The sequence below is a fragment of the Strongylocentrotus purpuratus genome, unplaced genomic scaffold (genome assembly GCF_000002235.5).
Source record: "Strongylocentrotus purpuratus isolate Spur 01 unplaced genomic scaffold, Spur_5.0 spur5_scaffold_21, whole genome shotgun sequence".
Taxonomy (NCBI): Eukaryota; Metazoa; Echinodermata; class Echinoidea; order Camarodonta; family Strongylocentrotidae; genus Strongylocentrotus; species Strongylocentrotus purpuratus.
The window spans coordinates 39474271-39492699 of NW_022145607.1; the positions used below are offsets into that span (position 1 = coordinate 39474271).

The 18429-nt window shown below is 37.9% G+C and overlaps 1 protein-coding gene across 2 annotated transcripts in view; it reads left to right on the top strand.

The window, feature by feature from the left end:
• LOC100891797 (low density lipoprotein receptor adapter protein 1-B) overlaps positions 1-17921 on the top strand; it is a 29699-nt gene extending 11778 nt beyond the window's left edge. For both annotated transcript variants that reach the window (XM_030994776.1, XM_030994775.1), the window contains 3 exons: positions 5300-5463; positions 15261-15301; positions 17671-17921. In XM_030994776.1, coding sequence (XP_030850636.1) covers positions 5300-5463; positions 15261-15301; positions 17671-17857 — 392 coding nt within the window. In that variant the 3' untranslated portion in view covers positions 17858-17921. The remainder of the gene's footprint in view (positions 1-5299; positions 5464-15260; positions 15302-17670) is intronic.
• The last annotated feature ends 508 nt before the right edge of the window (positions 17922-18429 follow it).

The following is an 18429-nucleotide window of genomic DNA, read 5'->3' on the forward strand; positions in this document are numbered from 1 at the left end:
ATTTTCGACTGCGCGCGGTTGAAGGTCTATCTAGTTTATTTTCATCCTATATAACAGACTCAAGTTGTAAGACTCATGTGACATTAGCAGGAATTGTTACTTTAGGTCAATTAGTTTTGATCCCTAGTTTCTTGTCAGGAGGAGAGGACAATAAAGAAGAGTGGGTTCCATTTTTATATTTTGTATATAGTGATACATTTTCTGTAAATGTACAAATGCCATTGGGTCAGTTTCAACACACTTTTTTAAAGTTTAATTTTATTTGTACAGAGTTTTAAAACAAGGGGAAATTGGAATGTCTTTTTGATTTTTGTTAACCTATTGTCCAGATGTCTTCAGATTCTTATTTATTTAATTTAAAAAGAAAATATCAACACATAGAGGTTTGCCGAAAAAAAAGAAGGAGGGGGATGAGAGACTACTTCTATAGGAATTAATTTTAATTGGCCTTAGAATATGGTTTCAGGAACATGACTTGCATGACAAACTGAAAGTGCAGTTTTGTTACAACTGCTTCACATTAGAAATATTGAAAATAAAAACCTGCTAATATGAAATTTATTCACCTTCCAGTTAACATATATTACCCATACCCCCTGTCTATTACCATTGTAAGCCCCCATCACTGATGGCTTGAACCAGGTTCATTAATTGATTACTTCCCGTTTGAAAATAGTCTTGTGACTCTTGTATGTGGCAACTTCCTGTGTCAGTTTCGGCAACCTTGTTCTCCCAAACATTTAAAGGGAGGGAAATGATTCATGACAAGCATCACATTTCATTGTATGGTTCAATTCTAAGAAAATGGTTGAAGATGTATGTAGTTATCTATATAGATAAAGGTGAGATCTAGTCATGAGACTGCATTGAGAATACGTGTATACTGTGAAACACACAGAAACTTGTATTTCATGGTGCTATACATTCTTGTGTCATGTATGTTGTTTTTGCAAACAAATACAAGTCATCTTTTTTTATTACAGCATAAACAGTTACTTTATTATGATTTTTAGTTTCGCAAAAAACTCATTGATCATTAATTTGATAACCCGCTAAAACATTTCTAGCAAGTAATGTATGTAACAGAATAACAACTACTGGTATTGAAATCTATATGATTGATAGTGGTTGTGGCTTCACACGAGTGTAACAACTCCTAAATTTCTATTTTTACCCTTGATCTTGAACCCTCATCCCTGCATTATTAACCCTTTATAGACCGGGGGGGGGGGGGGGGGCTGTAGAAGCCCCCCTCTACATTTTGCGCTCTGTCTTTGCATGTCAGCCCGAAAATCGCTCATTTTCGTGACTTGTGCACAAATCATATGGAAATATCATTTTTCCAAAAAAGAGATAAATCATTGGTTATTTGTCTTGTTTACAGTTTAGGTGTTTGTTTTGGGGGTCAAAATAGTTGAATTATAGCCAGAAATGAAATATAACAACAACAATAAAAATACAGAAGTTTTAAAAACAATGAAATACATAAGAAATTATCGAAAATAGATAACATAATAAATTATCTTTCAAATTTTGTTGTTGTATTATTATTCCAAATGGTCTGAAGAATATATGTAGTGAAAACAAATATTTGAATATGAAGAACATATGATTTACGTGTAAAAATGTGCATTTTATGAACCTAATTGCATAAATTACCATAAATATGCAAACAAATTTTCTCCCCAAAATTGAAATTACCATAGCATTCTATCCACTTCACTTGACATGCGTGCACATTTTTGCAGCGATCAGCCGTTTAACATCCGAGATCTTGGGGGGGGGGGGGGGGGCCTTAGAAGCTATCATGGAACGCTTAAGGTATATCAGATGCCAAGGAGGAAGTCCTTGCTCATTTGTGCAATCAAATGAACTGCAATGTGCTATGTCTTCAAGAGACTCACCGTGGAAGCGACAATCCACGGCCCAAGGTCAAGGGTATGAAGCTTGCCATCGAGCGACCACACAGCCAATATGGAAGTGCTATCTTCATGAATGAGGAGATCGAGTCTGGCCAACTGTTTTGTTGCTACAGGTAATCATGTAAGGCCTGTACTGCCAGCTTAATGGTCGAGTGGCCGGCAACTAATCTGGTTGCAGGGGGCATATGAGCTGCGCCTTGGTGACCAACGGCTACGGGCGGAAGAGTTGCTGGGAAGAGGTCACTTATGGTTGTGATAGGAAGGGCATCCGGCGATGGTCACATTCCATCTGACTGGACTCTGAGTGCCGTAGTCCCACTCTATAAAGGGAAAGGAGACCCACTGGCCTGTGGGTCCTATCGAGCCATCAAGCTTCTCGAGCATGCCATGAAGATCTATGATCTATGATCTGGAAAAAAGAATCAGAGAGCAGGTTGCAGTTGATGAAATGGAGTTTGGCTTTATGCCAGAAAAGGGAACTATCGATGCTATATTCACCGTACGTCAGGTCAGATGCAAGAAAAGTTTCTTGCAAAGAAGCAGCAGCTGTACTTTGCATTTGTCGACCCAGAGAAGGCCTTTGACCGAGTATCAAGGGAGGTTGTCAGATGGGCGTTGAGGATGGCAGGTGTTGAGAAGTGGCTCATACGAGCAGTCATGGCACTATTTGCAGAAGCAAAGACACATCCAAACGTCGTGTGGTGACAGCAAAAGCTTTGATGTCAAAGTAGGAGTTCACCAAGGCTCAGTGTTCAGTCCTCTCCTCTTGCCACAGCACGCAATGGGGATATGATACCACTGGAGATGGTGGAGCACTAGTTGAAACAATGGCCTAAAACAATGATCTAAAACTAATCCGCGACCCAAAGCTCCCAAAGTCAGTGCCCGCTGGAAGAGACGTTACAAACCAGATCGAGTTTTCTGCAGCAGACTATTTGCTCCTACCAGTCGTAAATTTGTAGCTGAGCCGATTCCAAGATCCCAACACTGACCCATCGGCATTCAACTGACTGCAGTAATCACACCAAACAAGTCCCTGTTCAAGCGCAGGTTCAATTTTGCTAAGGCAGACTGGCCTGCTTTCACCGAAAACCTTGATCATGCCCTAATACATCTCCCAGCAGACCCAAAGAACTATGAATCCTTCATAGACATAGTCAAGAAGGTGTCACATAAACATATCCCAAGAGGCTGTCGCACGACATACATTCCAGGCATCGGCAAAGAATCAAGTCAGCTTCTGGCAAACTATGCCACAGCCTACGGCACAGATCCCTTCTCAGGGGACACCATCAACCTTGGAGAAGAGCTCACATCAAGGATATCTCAACGACATAGGCAGATGTGACCTAAGACACAGCAGCGGGAAAGCATGGGCTACCATACGCAAGCTCAATAACGTTATAATGTTATGGCAGACCAAGTATCGACTCAGCTGTTGAAAAATGGAAAGGCCCCTAAGACGACTTATTTACACAGGCACAAACTACCTGGAGTTGACAAGAACATGTCTCTTTTCACAAAACCTATTTCTGAAGAGGAACTACAGAAAGGTATCTCCACCCTGCAGGTCAACAAGGCAGCAGGCATCGACAACATCAGATAGGAGCAGATTAAACACATGGGCTCTGTAGCACAGAAATGGCTGCTAGACGTGTTTAACAACTGCATCAAGAACACCTGTGTCCCAAAACCGTGGCTCCGAACCAAAGTTGTTGCTATCCTCAAGCCAGGAAAGGTTTTGAATGAGGTCAAGAACTTTCGACTGATCTCGCTCCTGTGCAAAACAAACGGGCTGCTTGATCGCCTTATTCTCAACAGTATTGCACCTCACGTTGACAGCCAACTAAACTGTGAGCAGGCAGGTTTTCGACCAGGAAAATCCACCACGGGACAACTTCTCAACCTGACCCAACACATCGAAGATGGTTTTCAGAACAACCTCATCACTGGTGCAGTATTTGTGGATGTATCTGCTGCTTATGACAATGTCAATCACCAAAGGCTACAGAAAACACTTCATGACATCACAAATGACTTCAAACTCACCAAATTTATCAAGAAGATGATGCAGAACAGACGCTTCTTTGTCAAACTTGATGGGCAGAAGAGCAGATGCCGGAAATAGAAAAACGGTCTCCCCCAGGGTGGCGTTCTGGCGCCAACACTCTACAACATCTACACTGCAGACATCCCTGCAACTGAGAATACTTGAAACTTCATCTATGCAGATGACACCTGCATCACAGCCCAGCATATTACCCAGCAAAGTTGTTGAACTCCATCTCAACACAGCGCTTGCAAGCCTTTCTGAATACTCCAGAGCAAACTACTTACGGGCAAACCCATCCAAGACTCGGGTGTGTACCTTACTTGAAAAACAGGGAGACAAAGAAAGAACTGAAGCTAGAGTTGAACAATATGCAGCTAAACCACTGCGAGCATCCAGTGTACCTAGGTGTAAAACTTGATTGCACTTTATCCTATAAGAAGCACATCGAGAAGACAATAAGAAAAGTAGAATCTCGAAATGCCATCATCGGGAAGCTAGCAACTTCACACTATGGCGCTGACCCCAAAACTGTACAAACTGCAGCTGTTGCCCTTTGCATGTCATCCGCAAAATATGCTTGCCCAGTTTGGAGCAGATCAGCCCATGTGAAGAAGCTTGACACCACACTCAATAACACATATCGAAAGATAACAGGCTGCCTTAAACCAACAAAAGTTGAGGAGATATATCACCACGCTGGCATCGGATCTCCTAACGAAAGATGCACTAACACCTGCCTAAAGGAACGGATGAAGCAGGCGACAGATGACAGACACATGTTATACGGCTATTTACAACCCCACAGACGCCTTGCATCCCGACACAGCCTCCTCGATTCTGTCTCACCACCTGAACAGAATCCTCCACCATCAGCCAAGCCCATACTCATCAAAGGACTAAACCTGAAGTGGCAGGAGTGGAAATGCCTAAATCGAATGCGAATGAGAACGGGCAGTGTAAGACCAACATGGCAAGATGGGGCTATGCCCATGAAGAAGATACTCTCTCTGCGACTGCTTAGAGACTCGGACGATGGACCATATATTTCGCAGTACAACGGTACGGGTTACACAGATGAAGACCTGACCCTTTTAAATGAGACTGCGATCACAGCCATTGAAAGATGGAAGAACTTAATTCAATTTAATTTAATTTTTAGGAACTTTGCATTAATCTTGATCTAAGGAGACACAAACAAACAAAATAGTTCAATATGATGTTTCTATCATTTCACTATATTTTGCTTCCCTTCAATTCAACAGTATTAACAGTTCAATATGATGTCTCTTTTCTCTTTTTATCATGTCTCTTGCTTTCCTTGCAGTATTAACGGTTCAATGTGATACTTCTGTCATCTCGTCCTCCGCACCACCTTCCACTGTCACATTTGAGAAGCATCGGCCTCAGCCTCTAGTTTTCAACAGTCACATTCATCTTGAAGATAGCAACAAACATGCTCACCAGGTGGCAAATTCTTGTTCACATATTGTAAGTAACAGATACAGCTACATGTAAATGGATATTAAAAAAGAATAAAAAAAGTGTCAAAAGCACAGGTTTTGATATTGGAAAAATGTAATTAAGTGAAGATGTAAAACTTTGTGTGAAGGTATTGTGCAAGAGATTGAATGAGGATGGAGGGCAAGGAGCTAACATCTGTTCCCCTTTTTTGTTTGCAAACAAAAGCTACTTCAGCTATCAACAGATAATTGTTGACAGCTGGTCACACCAGAAGTATCCCTTTTCCTAAGATTCTTCTCAGAGCATGGCAGCTTCCATCTCCTTGTTTCTACATTCCCTTTTCCTAAGATTCTTCTCAGAGTATTCAATGCATCTTCCATCTCCTTGTTTCTACATTCCCTTTTCCTAAGATTCTTTTCTGAGTATTCATTGCAGCTTCCATCTTCTCGTTTCTACATTCCCTTTTCCTAAGATTCTTCTCAGAGTATTCATGGCAGCTTCCATCTCCTTGTTTCTACATTCCCTTTTCCTAAGATTCTTCTCTGAGTATTCATTGCAGCTTCCATCTCCTTGTTTCTACATTCCCTTTTCCTAAGATTCTTTTCTGAGTATTCAATGCAGCTTCCATCTCCTTGTTTCTACATTCCCTTTTCCTAAGATTCTTTTCTGAGTATTCATGGCAGCTTCCATCTCCTTGTTTCTACATTCCCTTTTCCTAAGATTCTTCTCAGAGTATTCATGGCAGCTTCCATCTCCTTGTTTCTACATTCCCTTTTCCTAAGATTCTTTTCTGAGTATTCATTGCAGCTTCCATCTCCTTGTTTCTACATTCCCTTTTCCTAAGATTCTTTTCTGAGTATTCAATGCAGCTTCCATCTTCTTGTTTCTACATTCACTTTCCCTAAGATTCTTTTCTGAGTATTCATTGCATCTTCCATCTCTTTGTTTCTACATTCCCTTTTCCTAAGATTCTTTTCTGAGTATTCATTGCATCTTCCATCTCCTTGTTTCTACATTCCCTTTTCCTAAGATTCTTTTCTGAGTATTCATTGCACCTTCCATCTCCTTGCTTCTACATTCCCTTTTCCTAAGATTCTTTTCTGAGTATTCATTGCATCTTCCATCTCTTTGTTTCTACATTCCCTTTTCCTAAGATTCTTTTCAGAGTATTCATTGCATGTTCCATCTTCTTGTTTCTACATTCCCTTTTCCTAAGATTCTTCTCAGAGTATTCATTGCAGCTTCCATCTTCTTGTTTCTACATTCCCTTTTCCTAAGATTCTTCTCAGAGTATTCAATGCAGCTTCCATCTCCTTGTTTCTACATTCCCTTTTCCTAAGATTCTTCTCAGAGTATTCATTGCAGCTTCCATCTCCTTGTTTCTACATTCCCTTTTCCTAAGATTCTTCTCAGAGTATTCATTGCAGCTTCCATCTCCTTGTTTCTACATTCCCTTTTCCTAAGATTCTTTTCTGAGTATTCATTGCAGCTTCCATCTCCTTGTTTCTACATTCCCTTTCCTAAGATCCTTCTCAGAGTATTCATTGCATCTTCCATCTCCTTGTTTCTATATTCCCTTTTCCTAAGATTCTTCTCAGAGTATTCATTGCATCTTCCATCTTCTTGTTTCTACATTCCCTTTTCCTAAGATTCTTTTCTGAGTATTCATTGCAGCTTCCATCTCCTTGTTTCTACATTCCCTTTTCCTAAGATTCTTCTCAGAGTATTCATTGCATCTTCCATCTCCTTGTTTCTACATTCCCTTTTCCTAAGATTCTTTTCTGAGTATTCATTGCATCTTCCATCTCTTTGTTTCTACATTCCCTTTTCCTAAGATTCTTTTCAGAGTATTCATTGCATGTTCCATCTTCTTGTTTCTACATTCCCTTTTCCTAAGATTCTTCTCAGAGTATTCATTGCAGCTTCCATCTTCTTGTTTCTACATTCCCTTTTCCTAAGATTCTTCTCAGAGTATTCAATGCAGCTTCCATCTCCTTGTTTCTACATTCCCTTTTCCTAAGATTCTTCTCAGAGTATTCATTGCAGCTTCCATCTCCTTGTTTCTACATTCCCTTTTCCTAAGATTCTTCTCAGAGTATTCATTGCAGCTTCCATCTTCTCGTTTCTACATTCCCTTTTCCTAAGATTCTTCTCTGAGTATTCATTGCAGCTTCCATCTTCTTGTTTCTACATTCCCTTTTCCTAAGATTCTTTTCTGAGTATTCATTGCAGCTTCCATCTCCTTGTTTCTACATTCCCTTTTCCTAAGATTCTTCTCAGAGTATTCATTGCATCTTCCATCTCCTTGTTTCTACATTCCCTTTTCCTAAGATTCTTTTCTGAGTATTCATTGCAGCTTCCATCTTCTCGTTTCTACATTCCCTTTTCCTAAGATTCTTTTCTGAGTATTCATTGCATCTTCCATCTTCTCGTTTCTACATTCCCTTTTCCTAAGATTCTTCTCTGAGTATTCATTGCAGCTTCCATCTCCTTGTTTCTACATTCCCTTTTCCTAAGATTCTTCTCAGAGTATTCATTGCATCTTCCATCTCCTTGTTTCTACATTCCCTTTTCCTAAGATTCTTTTCTGAGTATTCATTGCATCTTCCATCTCTTTGTTTCTACATTCCCTTTTCCTAAGATTCTTTTCAGAGTATTCATTGCATGTTCCATCTTCTTGTTTCTACATTCCCTTTTCCTAAGATTCTTCTCAGAGTATTCATTGCAGCTTCCATCTTCTTGTTTCTACATTCCCTTTTCCTAAGATTCTTCTCAGAGTATTCAATGCAGCTTCCATCTCCTTGTTTCTACATTCCCTTTTCCTAAGATTCTTCTCAGAGTATTCATTGCATCTTCCATCTCCTTGTTTCTACATTCCCTTTTCCTAAGATTCTTTTCTGAGTATTCATTGCAGCTTCCATCTTCTTGTTTCTACATTCCCTTTTCCTAAGGTTCTTCTCAGAGCATGGCAGCTTCCATCTCCTTGTTTCTACATTCCCTTTTCCTAAGATTCTTCTCAGAGTATTCATTGCAGCTTCCATCTCCTTGTTTCTACATTCCCTTTTCCTAAGATTCTTTTCTGAGTATTCATTGCAGCTTCCATCTTCTTGTTTCTACATTCCCTTTTCCTAAGATTCTTCTCAGAGTATTCATTGCAGCTTCCATCTTCTTGTTTCTACATTCCCTTTTCCTAAGATTCTTCTCAGAGTATTCATTGCAGCTTCCATCTTCTTGTTTCTACATTCCCTTTTCCTAAGATTCTTCTCAGAGTATTCAATGCAGCTTCCATCTCCTTGTTTCTACATTCCCTTTTCCTAAGATTCTTCTCAGAGTATTCATTGCAGCTTCCATCTCCTTGTTTCTACATTCCCTTTTCCTAAGATTCTTCTCAGAGTATTCATTGCAGCTTCCATCTTCTTGTTTCTACATTCCCTTTTCCTAAGATTCTTTTCTGAGTATTCATCGCAGCTTCCATCTCCTTGTTTCTACATTCCCTTTTCCTAAGATTCTTCTCAGAGTATTCATTGCATCTTCCATCTCCTTGTTTCTATATTCCCTTTTCCTAAGATTCTTCTCAGAGTATTCATTGCATCTTCCATCTTCTTGTTTCTACATTCCCTTTTCCTAAGATTCTTTTCTGAGTATTCATTGCAGCTTCCATCTCCTTGTTTCTACATTCCCTTTTCCTAAGATTCTTCTCAGAGTATTCATTGCATCTTCCATCTCCTTGTTTCTACATTCCCTTTTCCTAAGATTCTTTTCTGAGTATTCATTGCATCTTCCATCTCCTTGTTTCTACATTCCCTTTTCCTAAGATTCTTTTCTGAGTATTCATTGCATCTTCCATCTTCTTGTTTCTACATTCCCTTTTCCTAAGATTCTTTTCTGAGTATTCATTGCAGCTTCCATCTTCTCGTTTCTACATTCCCTTTTCCTAAGATTCTTTTCTGAGTATTCATTGCATCTTCCATCTCCTTGTTTCTACATTCCCTTTTTCTAAGATTCTTTTCTGAGTATTCATTGCAGCTTCCATCTCCTTGTTTCTACATTCCCTTTTCCTAAGATTCTTCTCAGAGTATTCATTGCAGCTTCCATCTCCTTGTTTCTACATTCCCTTTTCCCAAGATTCTTCTCAGAGTATTCATTGCAGCTTCCATCTTCTTGTTTCTACATTCCCTTTTCCTAAGATTCTTTTCTGAGTATTCATGGCAGCTTCCATCTCCTTGTTTCTACATTCCCTTTTCCTAAGATTCTTTTCTGAGTATTCATTGCAGCTTCCATCTTCTTGTTTCTACATTCCCTTTTCCCAAGGTTCTTCTCAGAGCATGGCAGCTTCCATCTCCTTGTTTCTACATTCCCTTTTCCTAAGATTCTTTTCTGAGTATTCATTGCAGCTTCCATCTTCTTGTTTCTACATTCCCTTTTCCTAAGGTTCTTCTCAGAGCATGGCAGCTTCCATCTCCTTGTTTCTACATTCCCTTTTCCTAAGATTCTTCTCAGAGTATTCATTGCAGCTTCCATCTCCTTGTTTCTACATTCCCTTTTCCTAAGATTCTTTTCTGAGTATTCATTGCAGCTTCCATCTCCTTGTTTCTACATTCCCTTTTCCTAAGATTCTTCTCAGAGTATTCATTGCAGCTTCCATCTTCTTGTTTCTACATTCCCTTTTCCTAAGATTCTTCTCAGAGTATTCATTGCAGCTTCCATCTTCTTGTTTCTACATTCCCTTTTCCTAAGATTCTTCTCAGAGTATTCAATGCAGCTTCCATCTCCTTGTTTCTACATTCCCTTTTCCTAAGATTCTTCTCAGAGTATTCATTGCAGCTTCCATCTCCTTGTTTCTACATTCCCTTTTCCTAAGATTCTTCTCAGAGTATTCATTGCAGCTTCCATCTCCTTGTTTCTACATTCCCTTTTCCTAAGATTCTTTTCTGAGTATTCATTGCAGCTTCCATCTCCTTGTTTCTACATTCCCTTTTCCTAAGATTCTTCTCAGAGTATTCATTGCATCTTCCATCTCCTTGTTTCTATATTCCCTTTTCCTAAGATTCTTCTCAAAGTATTCATTGCATCTTCCATCTTCTTGTTTCTACATTCCCTTTTCCTAAGATTCTTTTCTGAGTATTCATTGCAGCTTCCATCTCCTTGTTTCTACATTCCCTTTTCCTAAGATTCTTCTCAGAGTATTCATTGCATCTTCCATCTCCTTGTTTCTACATTCCCTTTTCCTAAGATTCTTTTCTGAGTATTCATTGCATCTTCCATCTCTTTGTTTCTACATTCCCTTTTCCTAAGATTCTTTCAGAGTATTCATTGCATGTTCCATCTTCTTGTTTCTACATTCCCTTTTCCTAAGATTCTTCTCAGAGTATTCATTGCAGCTTCCATCTTCTTGTTTCTACATTCCCTTTTCCTAAGATTCTTCTCAGAGTATTCAATGCAGCTTCCATCTCCTTGTTTCTACATTCCCTTTTCCTAAGATTCTTCTCAGAGTATTCATTGCAGCTTCCATCTCCTTGTTTCTACATTCCCTTTTCCTAAGATTCTTCTCAGAGTATTCATTGCAGCTTCCATCTTCTCGTTTCTACATTCCCTTTTCCTAAGATTCTTCTCTGAGTATTCATTGCAGCTTCCATCTTCTTGTTTCTACATTCCCTTTTCCTAAGATTCTTTTCTGAGTATTCATTGCAGCTTCCATCTCCTTGTTTCTACATTCCCTTTTCATAAGATTCTTTTCTGAGTATTCATGGCAGCTTCCATCTCCTTGTTTCTACATTCCCTTTTCCTAAGATTCTTTTCTGAGTATTCATTGCAGCTTCCATCTTCTTGTTTCTACATTCCCTTTTCCCAAGGTTCTTCTCAGAGCATGGCAGCTTCCATCTCCTTGTTTCTACATTCCCTTTTCCTAAGATTCTTTTCTGAGTATTCATTGCAGCTTCCATCTTCTTGTTTCTACATTCCCTTTTCCTAAGGTTCTTCTCAGAGCATGGCAGCTTCCATCTCCTTGTTTCTACATTCCCTTTTCCTAAGATTCTTCTCAGAGTATTCATTGCAGCTTCCATCTCCTTGTTTCTACATTCCCTTTTCCTAAGATTCTTTTCTGAGTATTCATTGCAGCTTCCATCTCCTTGTTTCTACATTCCCTTTTCCTAAGATTCTTCTCTGAGTATTCATTGCATCTTCCATCTTCTTGTTTCTACATTCCCTTTTCCTAAGATTCTTTTCTGAGTATTCATTGCAGCTTCCATCTCCTTGTTTCTACATTCCCTTTTCCTAAGATTCTTCTCAGAGTATTCATTGCATCTTCCATCTCCTTGTTTCTACATTCCCTTTTCCTAAGATTCTTTTCAGAGTATTCATTGCAGCTTCCATCTTCTTGTTTCTACATTCCCTTTTCCTAAGATTCTTCTCAGAGTATTCAATGCAGCTTCCATCTCCTTGTTTCTACATTCCCTTTTCCTAAGATTCTTCTCAGAGTATTCATTGCAGCTTCCATCTTCTTGTTTCTACATTCCCTTTTCCTAAGATTCTTTTCTGAGTATTCATGGCAGCTTCCATCTCCTTGTTTCTACATTCCCTTTTCCTAAGATTCTTTTCTGAGTATTCATTGCAGCTTCCATCTTCTTGTTTCTACATTCCCTTTTCCTAAGATTCTTTTCTGAGTATTCATTGCAGCTTCCATCTTCCCAAGGTTCTTCTCAGAGCATGGCAGCTTCCATCTCCTTGTTTCTACATTCCCTTTTCCTAAGATTCTTTTCTGAGTATTCATTGCAGCTTCCATCTTCTTGTTTCTACATTCCCTTTTCCTAAGGTTCTTCTCAGAGCATGGCAGCTTCCATCTCCTTGTTTCTACATTCCCTTTTCCTAAGATTCTTCTCAGAGTATTCATTGCAGCTTCCATCTCCTTGTTTCTACATTCCCTTTTCCTAAGATTCTTTTCTGAGTATTCATTGCAGCTTCCATCTCCTTGTTTCTACATTCCCTTTTCCTAAGATTCTTTTCTGAGTATTCATTGCATCTTCCATCTTCTTGTTTCTACATTCCCTTTTCCTAAGATTCTTCTCTGAGTATTCATTGCAGCTTCCATCTCCTTGTTTCTACATTCCCTTTTCCTAAGATTCTTTTCTGAGTATTCATGGCAGCTTCCATCTCCTTGTTTCTACATTCCCTTTCCTAAGATTCTTTTCTGAGTATTCATTGCAGCTTCCATCTTCTTGTTTCTACATTCCCTTTTCCTAAGATTCTTCTCAGAGTATTCATTGCAGCTTCCATCTCCTTGTTTCTACATTCCCTTTTCCTAAGGTTCTTCTCTGAGTATTCATTGCATGTTCCACTCTGCAATCTGATCAATGGACAGAGGTCTGTGCTTGACAGTCATTTTAAACTTGAGAAATGTGGTTATACCTTATTTCTTTTGAACAATGGCAAGATTTGCCTTGCTTTGGGGCATGCTGTGATATAAACTTAATTGCATGTAGATAGTATCTGTGTAAATCTTTAAGTTTTGTCTTGATGGATATGAAATTTGTATTAAAAAGTATATTAAAAGTTTCTCACTGCTTTTAACTGAACTAGAACGTTTTTAATAAAGTTCATACATGTAGGTCAGAGAGTTACTATATATTTGCATGAAATTGAAGGGTTTAACCACTTGACTACGTTCATACCCCCTGTGCTACAGCATTTTTGTACTTTACAAAAACCTTACAAAAACTGTACACTGTACACAAAAAAGCCAGTTTTTTTTTTGAAGAGCGCCATCTACTGTTCAAGACCTGTATATCATCATTGCAGTGCTAATTACACACTAGGGCTAGGTATTATGCAGTGCTACAGTCTTGACAGTGCAATGCTCTAAACACGTACATGTACGTGGTGCGCACAGGCAAGTGAGAGCGAGACCACATACATGTACGTGGCACGCAGTCAAGTGGTTAAGCCCTGGTAACTGTTTTAGCTGTGAATGTACTTGTATCCATCATCAGTATTTCAATTTGAGGGTTCGTGTGTCTAAGGTCAAAAGAGTAAATTTACCTGTCATTATTTTGGCATTTCATGAAAAATGCATTGAAGTCTTTCATCTACGGCTGATTGTCAATGAAACGGAGTTAAGTCTTTTGTCAACTCTGTTTACTGCTACGGCAAGCAGCCAGTAAAAACGAATTCGTTTGATAAAATTATGGAAATGCAAGCACTTCTTTAAACAAACAGAACTTGGTCATTGCTCATTTTTCATGATTGAGGTGTCATATGAAAGGGCAGAAACTCAACTTTCTAAATACATGATTTTCTCTTTGAAATTCAGATACCGCCTGCCTTATGACTTTTTGGTTTCCTCTCTTTAAATTGGTTTTAATCACTCATGCGTGAAATATGCACTATATGAGTTGCATCAAATGAAAGAAGAGGATCTAAGCTTTCCAAATATGTGTCATTTATCAATTATAATTGTGATTAAGTTATCATAAAACATTGATAATTCTCAGTTTCATTTTTTCTGGGATGCACTATATTTTATTTAAAAAAAGAAAATTATTGCAAACAATTATGCATGTTAATATATCAAATAATCAGGTGGGCTGTATATCGTACAGACCACCTTATAATTTTGTTAGAATTGTCTTTATTTATTTATTTATCATTCTTTATTTTTCTTATTTCTAACCACTTTTTGTGGACAAGATAGCTTGAAAATGGCTCAATCAAATGCCTTGAAATTCAGCACACATATGTATAGGCATATGTACAAAGCACAAAAACGTTTTTAACATTGATCTTTACTGATGACGTCATCTAGGCGCCATTTTGTAAATTTTTCGGAAAATCAACTCATGATCATATTTTTATAACTAAAAGTTATTTCTTATTCATATTTATCTTGATCAAGGTCAATATCCGTTCGGTCAATTTCAGGTCAAAGAATGCGCGTGTGCGCGTACTTCCGCGCGCGCAAAATTTTTTAATGCTCAAAATCATTTTGCATACGTTTTAGGCAATTCTAAGCATTTTATAAATAATCTCGCACACGCGCATACTATTACACAACATAGAATTGCCAATTTTTTTCTTTCATGATATTCCAGATATTTTTTACAAACAAATTGATGCCCTGTTTGTCTCTTTATGACTATTAATAACGGAATGATCGACCGTTTAACATAAATTTCCGTGCTTGCGAGCTCTTGTAATACATAGCATATATGGGCAAAAACATGCCTATACAAAATCCATTGTAGCTCTTTAGGATGCAAGGTGACCCCAATTTGTTTTCGTATTTTAATAGAGTATGATTCGGAGATATTGTTTCATGTCTCATTTGACCCTCAATTAACTCATGACGTCATCATAATGGCCTCCGAACTCAAAATTCCAATTTGCATTTTATGACATCAGCATATTTATGGAAAATTGATTGTATATCTGTAAATATTGATCGATTTTCTTCCAAATTTTGATATGTTCTAGCTGAGATTATTTTCTACAAATGCAGTTCTATTATCCGTCATTTTGACAAAAGCATCATGGCGTATTTTTGCGATTAAAGGATGCATGTCAATTTTTAACTTTTTGCGTGTATTCTCTATGGGACATCATTTTTTCTCAAAACTCGATTCTACATTCCTGTCTTTCGCGAGCAATATCTCTGTCGTTTTAGCTTCGTTTACGCTTAACTTCGAGTATGTTGTAGCTGAGACAATAAGCTATATCTGAAATGTGCCCTTTAATTTGTCTCAAATTTTAGTTCGACCAGCCCACTACTTGTTCCAAACAAGTATTACAAATCTAGTTACTAATTATAATTTCTCCTTCCCTTTCCTTCTTAGGGCGTAGAAGATGATCCAGACTTAGACGACTGTTTTTCAAAGTGAGTATAGAATATTTCTTAGACACTGATGCTAAAGGGAAATTCTAGCAAAAATAGAAAAATGGAAGAAAAAGTCAGATAAATGGATAAAAAACATGGACGAATATTTCATAAATACTGAATATGTCTTTGAAGTTAATCTGGTATCAACAGAAATGTTTATCCTTCTTCAGAACATAGAAGGCCTAACACAGAAGTTATGAACCTGCCATTCAATTACATCTGCCTCTAGATAATTTTCCGTGCACATATGCACACCAATTTTTGAATCATAAGCATTAAATAAAAGAATAATATGAATAGTCTGCTCGTCAAATTTCTAAGATTCCTTTCAGGCTCTGTCGTTACGGATTTGTTTAGTGATTCAAGCTAAGGACAAATAACCAAAAAGATTATAGCATCATAGGGATGTGAATCACTAGTATGGAGCATCATAGGGATGTAAATCACTTAGTATGGAGCAACATAGGGATGTGAATCACTAGTATGGAGCATCATAGGGATGTAAATCACTTAGTATGGAGCAACATAGGGATGTTAATCACTTAGTATGGAGCATCATAGGGATGTGAATCACTTAGTATGGAGCATCATAGGGATGTTAATCACTTGGTATGGAGCATCATAGGGATGTAAATCACTTAGTATGGAGCAACATAGGGATGTTAATCACTTAGTATGGAGCATCATAGGGATATAAATCACTTAGTATGGAGCATCATAGGGATGTAAATCACTTAGTATGGAGCATCATAGGGATGTTAATCACTTAGTATGGAGCATCATAGGGATGTAAATCACTTAGTATGGAGCAACATAGGGATGTTAATCACTTAGTATGGAGCATCATAGGGATGTAAATCACTTAGTATGGAGCATCATAGGGATGTAAATCACTTAGTATGGAGCATCATAGGGATGTAAATCACTTAGTATGGAGCATCATAGGGATGTGAATCACTTAGTATGGAGCATCATAGGGATGTGAATCACTTAGTATGGAGCATCATAGGGATGTAAATCACTTAGTATGGAGCATCATAGGGATGTAAATCACTTAGTATGGAGCATCATAGGGATGTAAATCACTTAGTATGGAGCATCATAGGGATGTTAATCACTTAGTATGGAGCATCATAGGGATGTAAATCACTTAGTATGGAGCATCATAGGGATGTGAATCACTTAGTATGGAGCATCATAGGGATGTGAATCACTTAGTATGGAGCATCATAGGGATGTTAATCACTTAGTATGGAGCATCATAGGGATGTTAATCACTTAGTATGGAGCATCATAGGGATGTGAATCACTTAGTATGGAGCATCATAGGGATGTAAATCACTTAGTATGGAGCATCATAGGGATGTGAATCACTTAGTATGGAGCATCATAGGGATGTTAATCACTTAGTATGGAGCATCATAGGGATGTTAATCACTTAGTATGGAGCATCATAGGGATGTAAATCACTTAGTGTGGAGCATCATAGGGGTGTAATTCAAGCTCTCCCATGTCTTTGGCTCACTCACTCGTATCATGTAGCTCACTCACACAGGGGATTTCGACTCCTGTCCAATCTAGCCTGTTCAAATTTCTGTTTGGACTCAGAGCAAAATTTCTCTGTAATTTTTAGTTTTAAAAACAACATTGTAATTTTTATTTGTGACAAGTTCAACAGCGCCTCGCTATAAATTAAAGCCCCTTCCTGCATGGCTTGGGTTTCCGAACATACCTCATCGAACGCTGAAATAAGACGCTATGTGATCGGGCTTGCTGCCTTCGGTGTCGGCAAAAAACCAAAACCAAAAGCAAAGCAAATCACACACACAAAAAAAGATTGGTCTTGGTCATCATAATAGGGTGTGTATAATACACAGAGATTTACGGTACATACTCCATACATCTAGTAGAACATTTAAACGATGAATTGACTGAATGTGAGGGAAGCATATTGGAGACACAGTCTCATTCGTTTTTTTGTAAAGCTATGAGAGTGCTGTAACCTTTATAATGTAGCTATATGTGCAGATATGATGTCTATTTTATTCTATCCATTTTCTTAATTTGTGAATACATATTTTAAAGATTTTTATTCTTTCACTGACCAAAATACATAGTACTCGTTAAACAAGGTCCTTGGGACTAAGGAAATAACCTTTTATATCAGGGTAAAAAAAAAAAAAGAATATAAAGAGCTGGGACCAGCAAATTCACCTTGTTAAAACAGATACTTGTTATATCAAAGCTCTTTATAATGAGGCTCCACTAGACTACAAACCATTGAACTTTATTTATACACATTCTCCTTATGCTGTGAAGTGTTTGCAGATATTTGACATTGTCACAATTTTTTTAATTTGCAACAGATTGGCTGAAAGTAGATCCAACCCTGGTCTTCTTGATATTAATGTAAGACGCTCCCAATTCGATGCTGATGTGATTGTTCACTTCTCTGGTACAAACATGGACCGGGATACTTTACTAAAATCACAGTCTAAAGATTCCTTCTTCTTACCAGAATCACAAGATAACCTCATCGTTGGTGACCTTTGATCTTGGCTTCAATAGTTTCTACATACACTATAGAAGAGGTTTGAATTCCATTTTTACACAAGCTTTAGTCAAATGAATAGACACAATAAATTCTAATAATTTATCATTATTAGAATGCGAAAATCAGCTGTAAAATGTGTTAATAGAACTCAAAAGTGTATTGACAGTATTTGTGCAAGTATGATTTAAGTAGATAAATGCAATTTAAATCAATGAAATATGAATAATAAATATTGGGCCATTAAAGTTGGTGATGAATATTATATCTTACTTAAAATTAATATTTATAATTTTTTCTGATACCATTTGAAACAAGGTGCATATGAATGATATTTAATAGTATGATTTACAAATGGAAGTGAAAAGAAATTGCAGATTAGCTTATTATGTCTTGGGAATGGATGATGACTGGAAGCCTCTATAGCCATGTGCAAGGTTCCCATTTGTAAAGGGCTTGCAAGGAAGATGGTGAATGTACTTTTAACATTGTTGTGTACACCATGTCAATTGATATGAGTGGTAGTAAATTCCTTCAGCAAGAGTCTGTTTTTTCTTCAGTTTACATCTTTTTA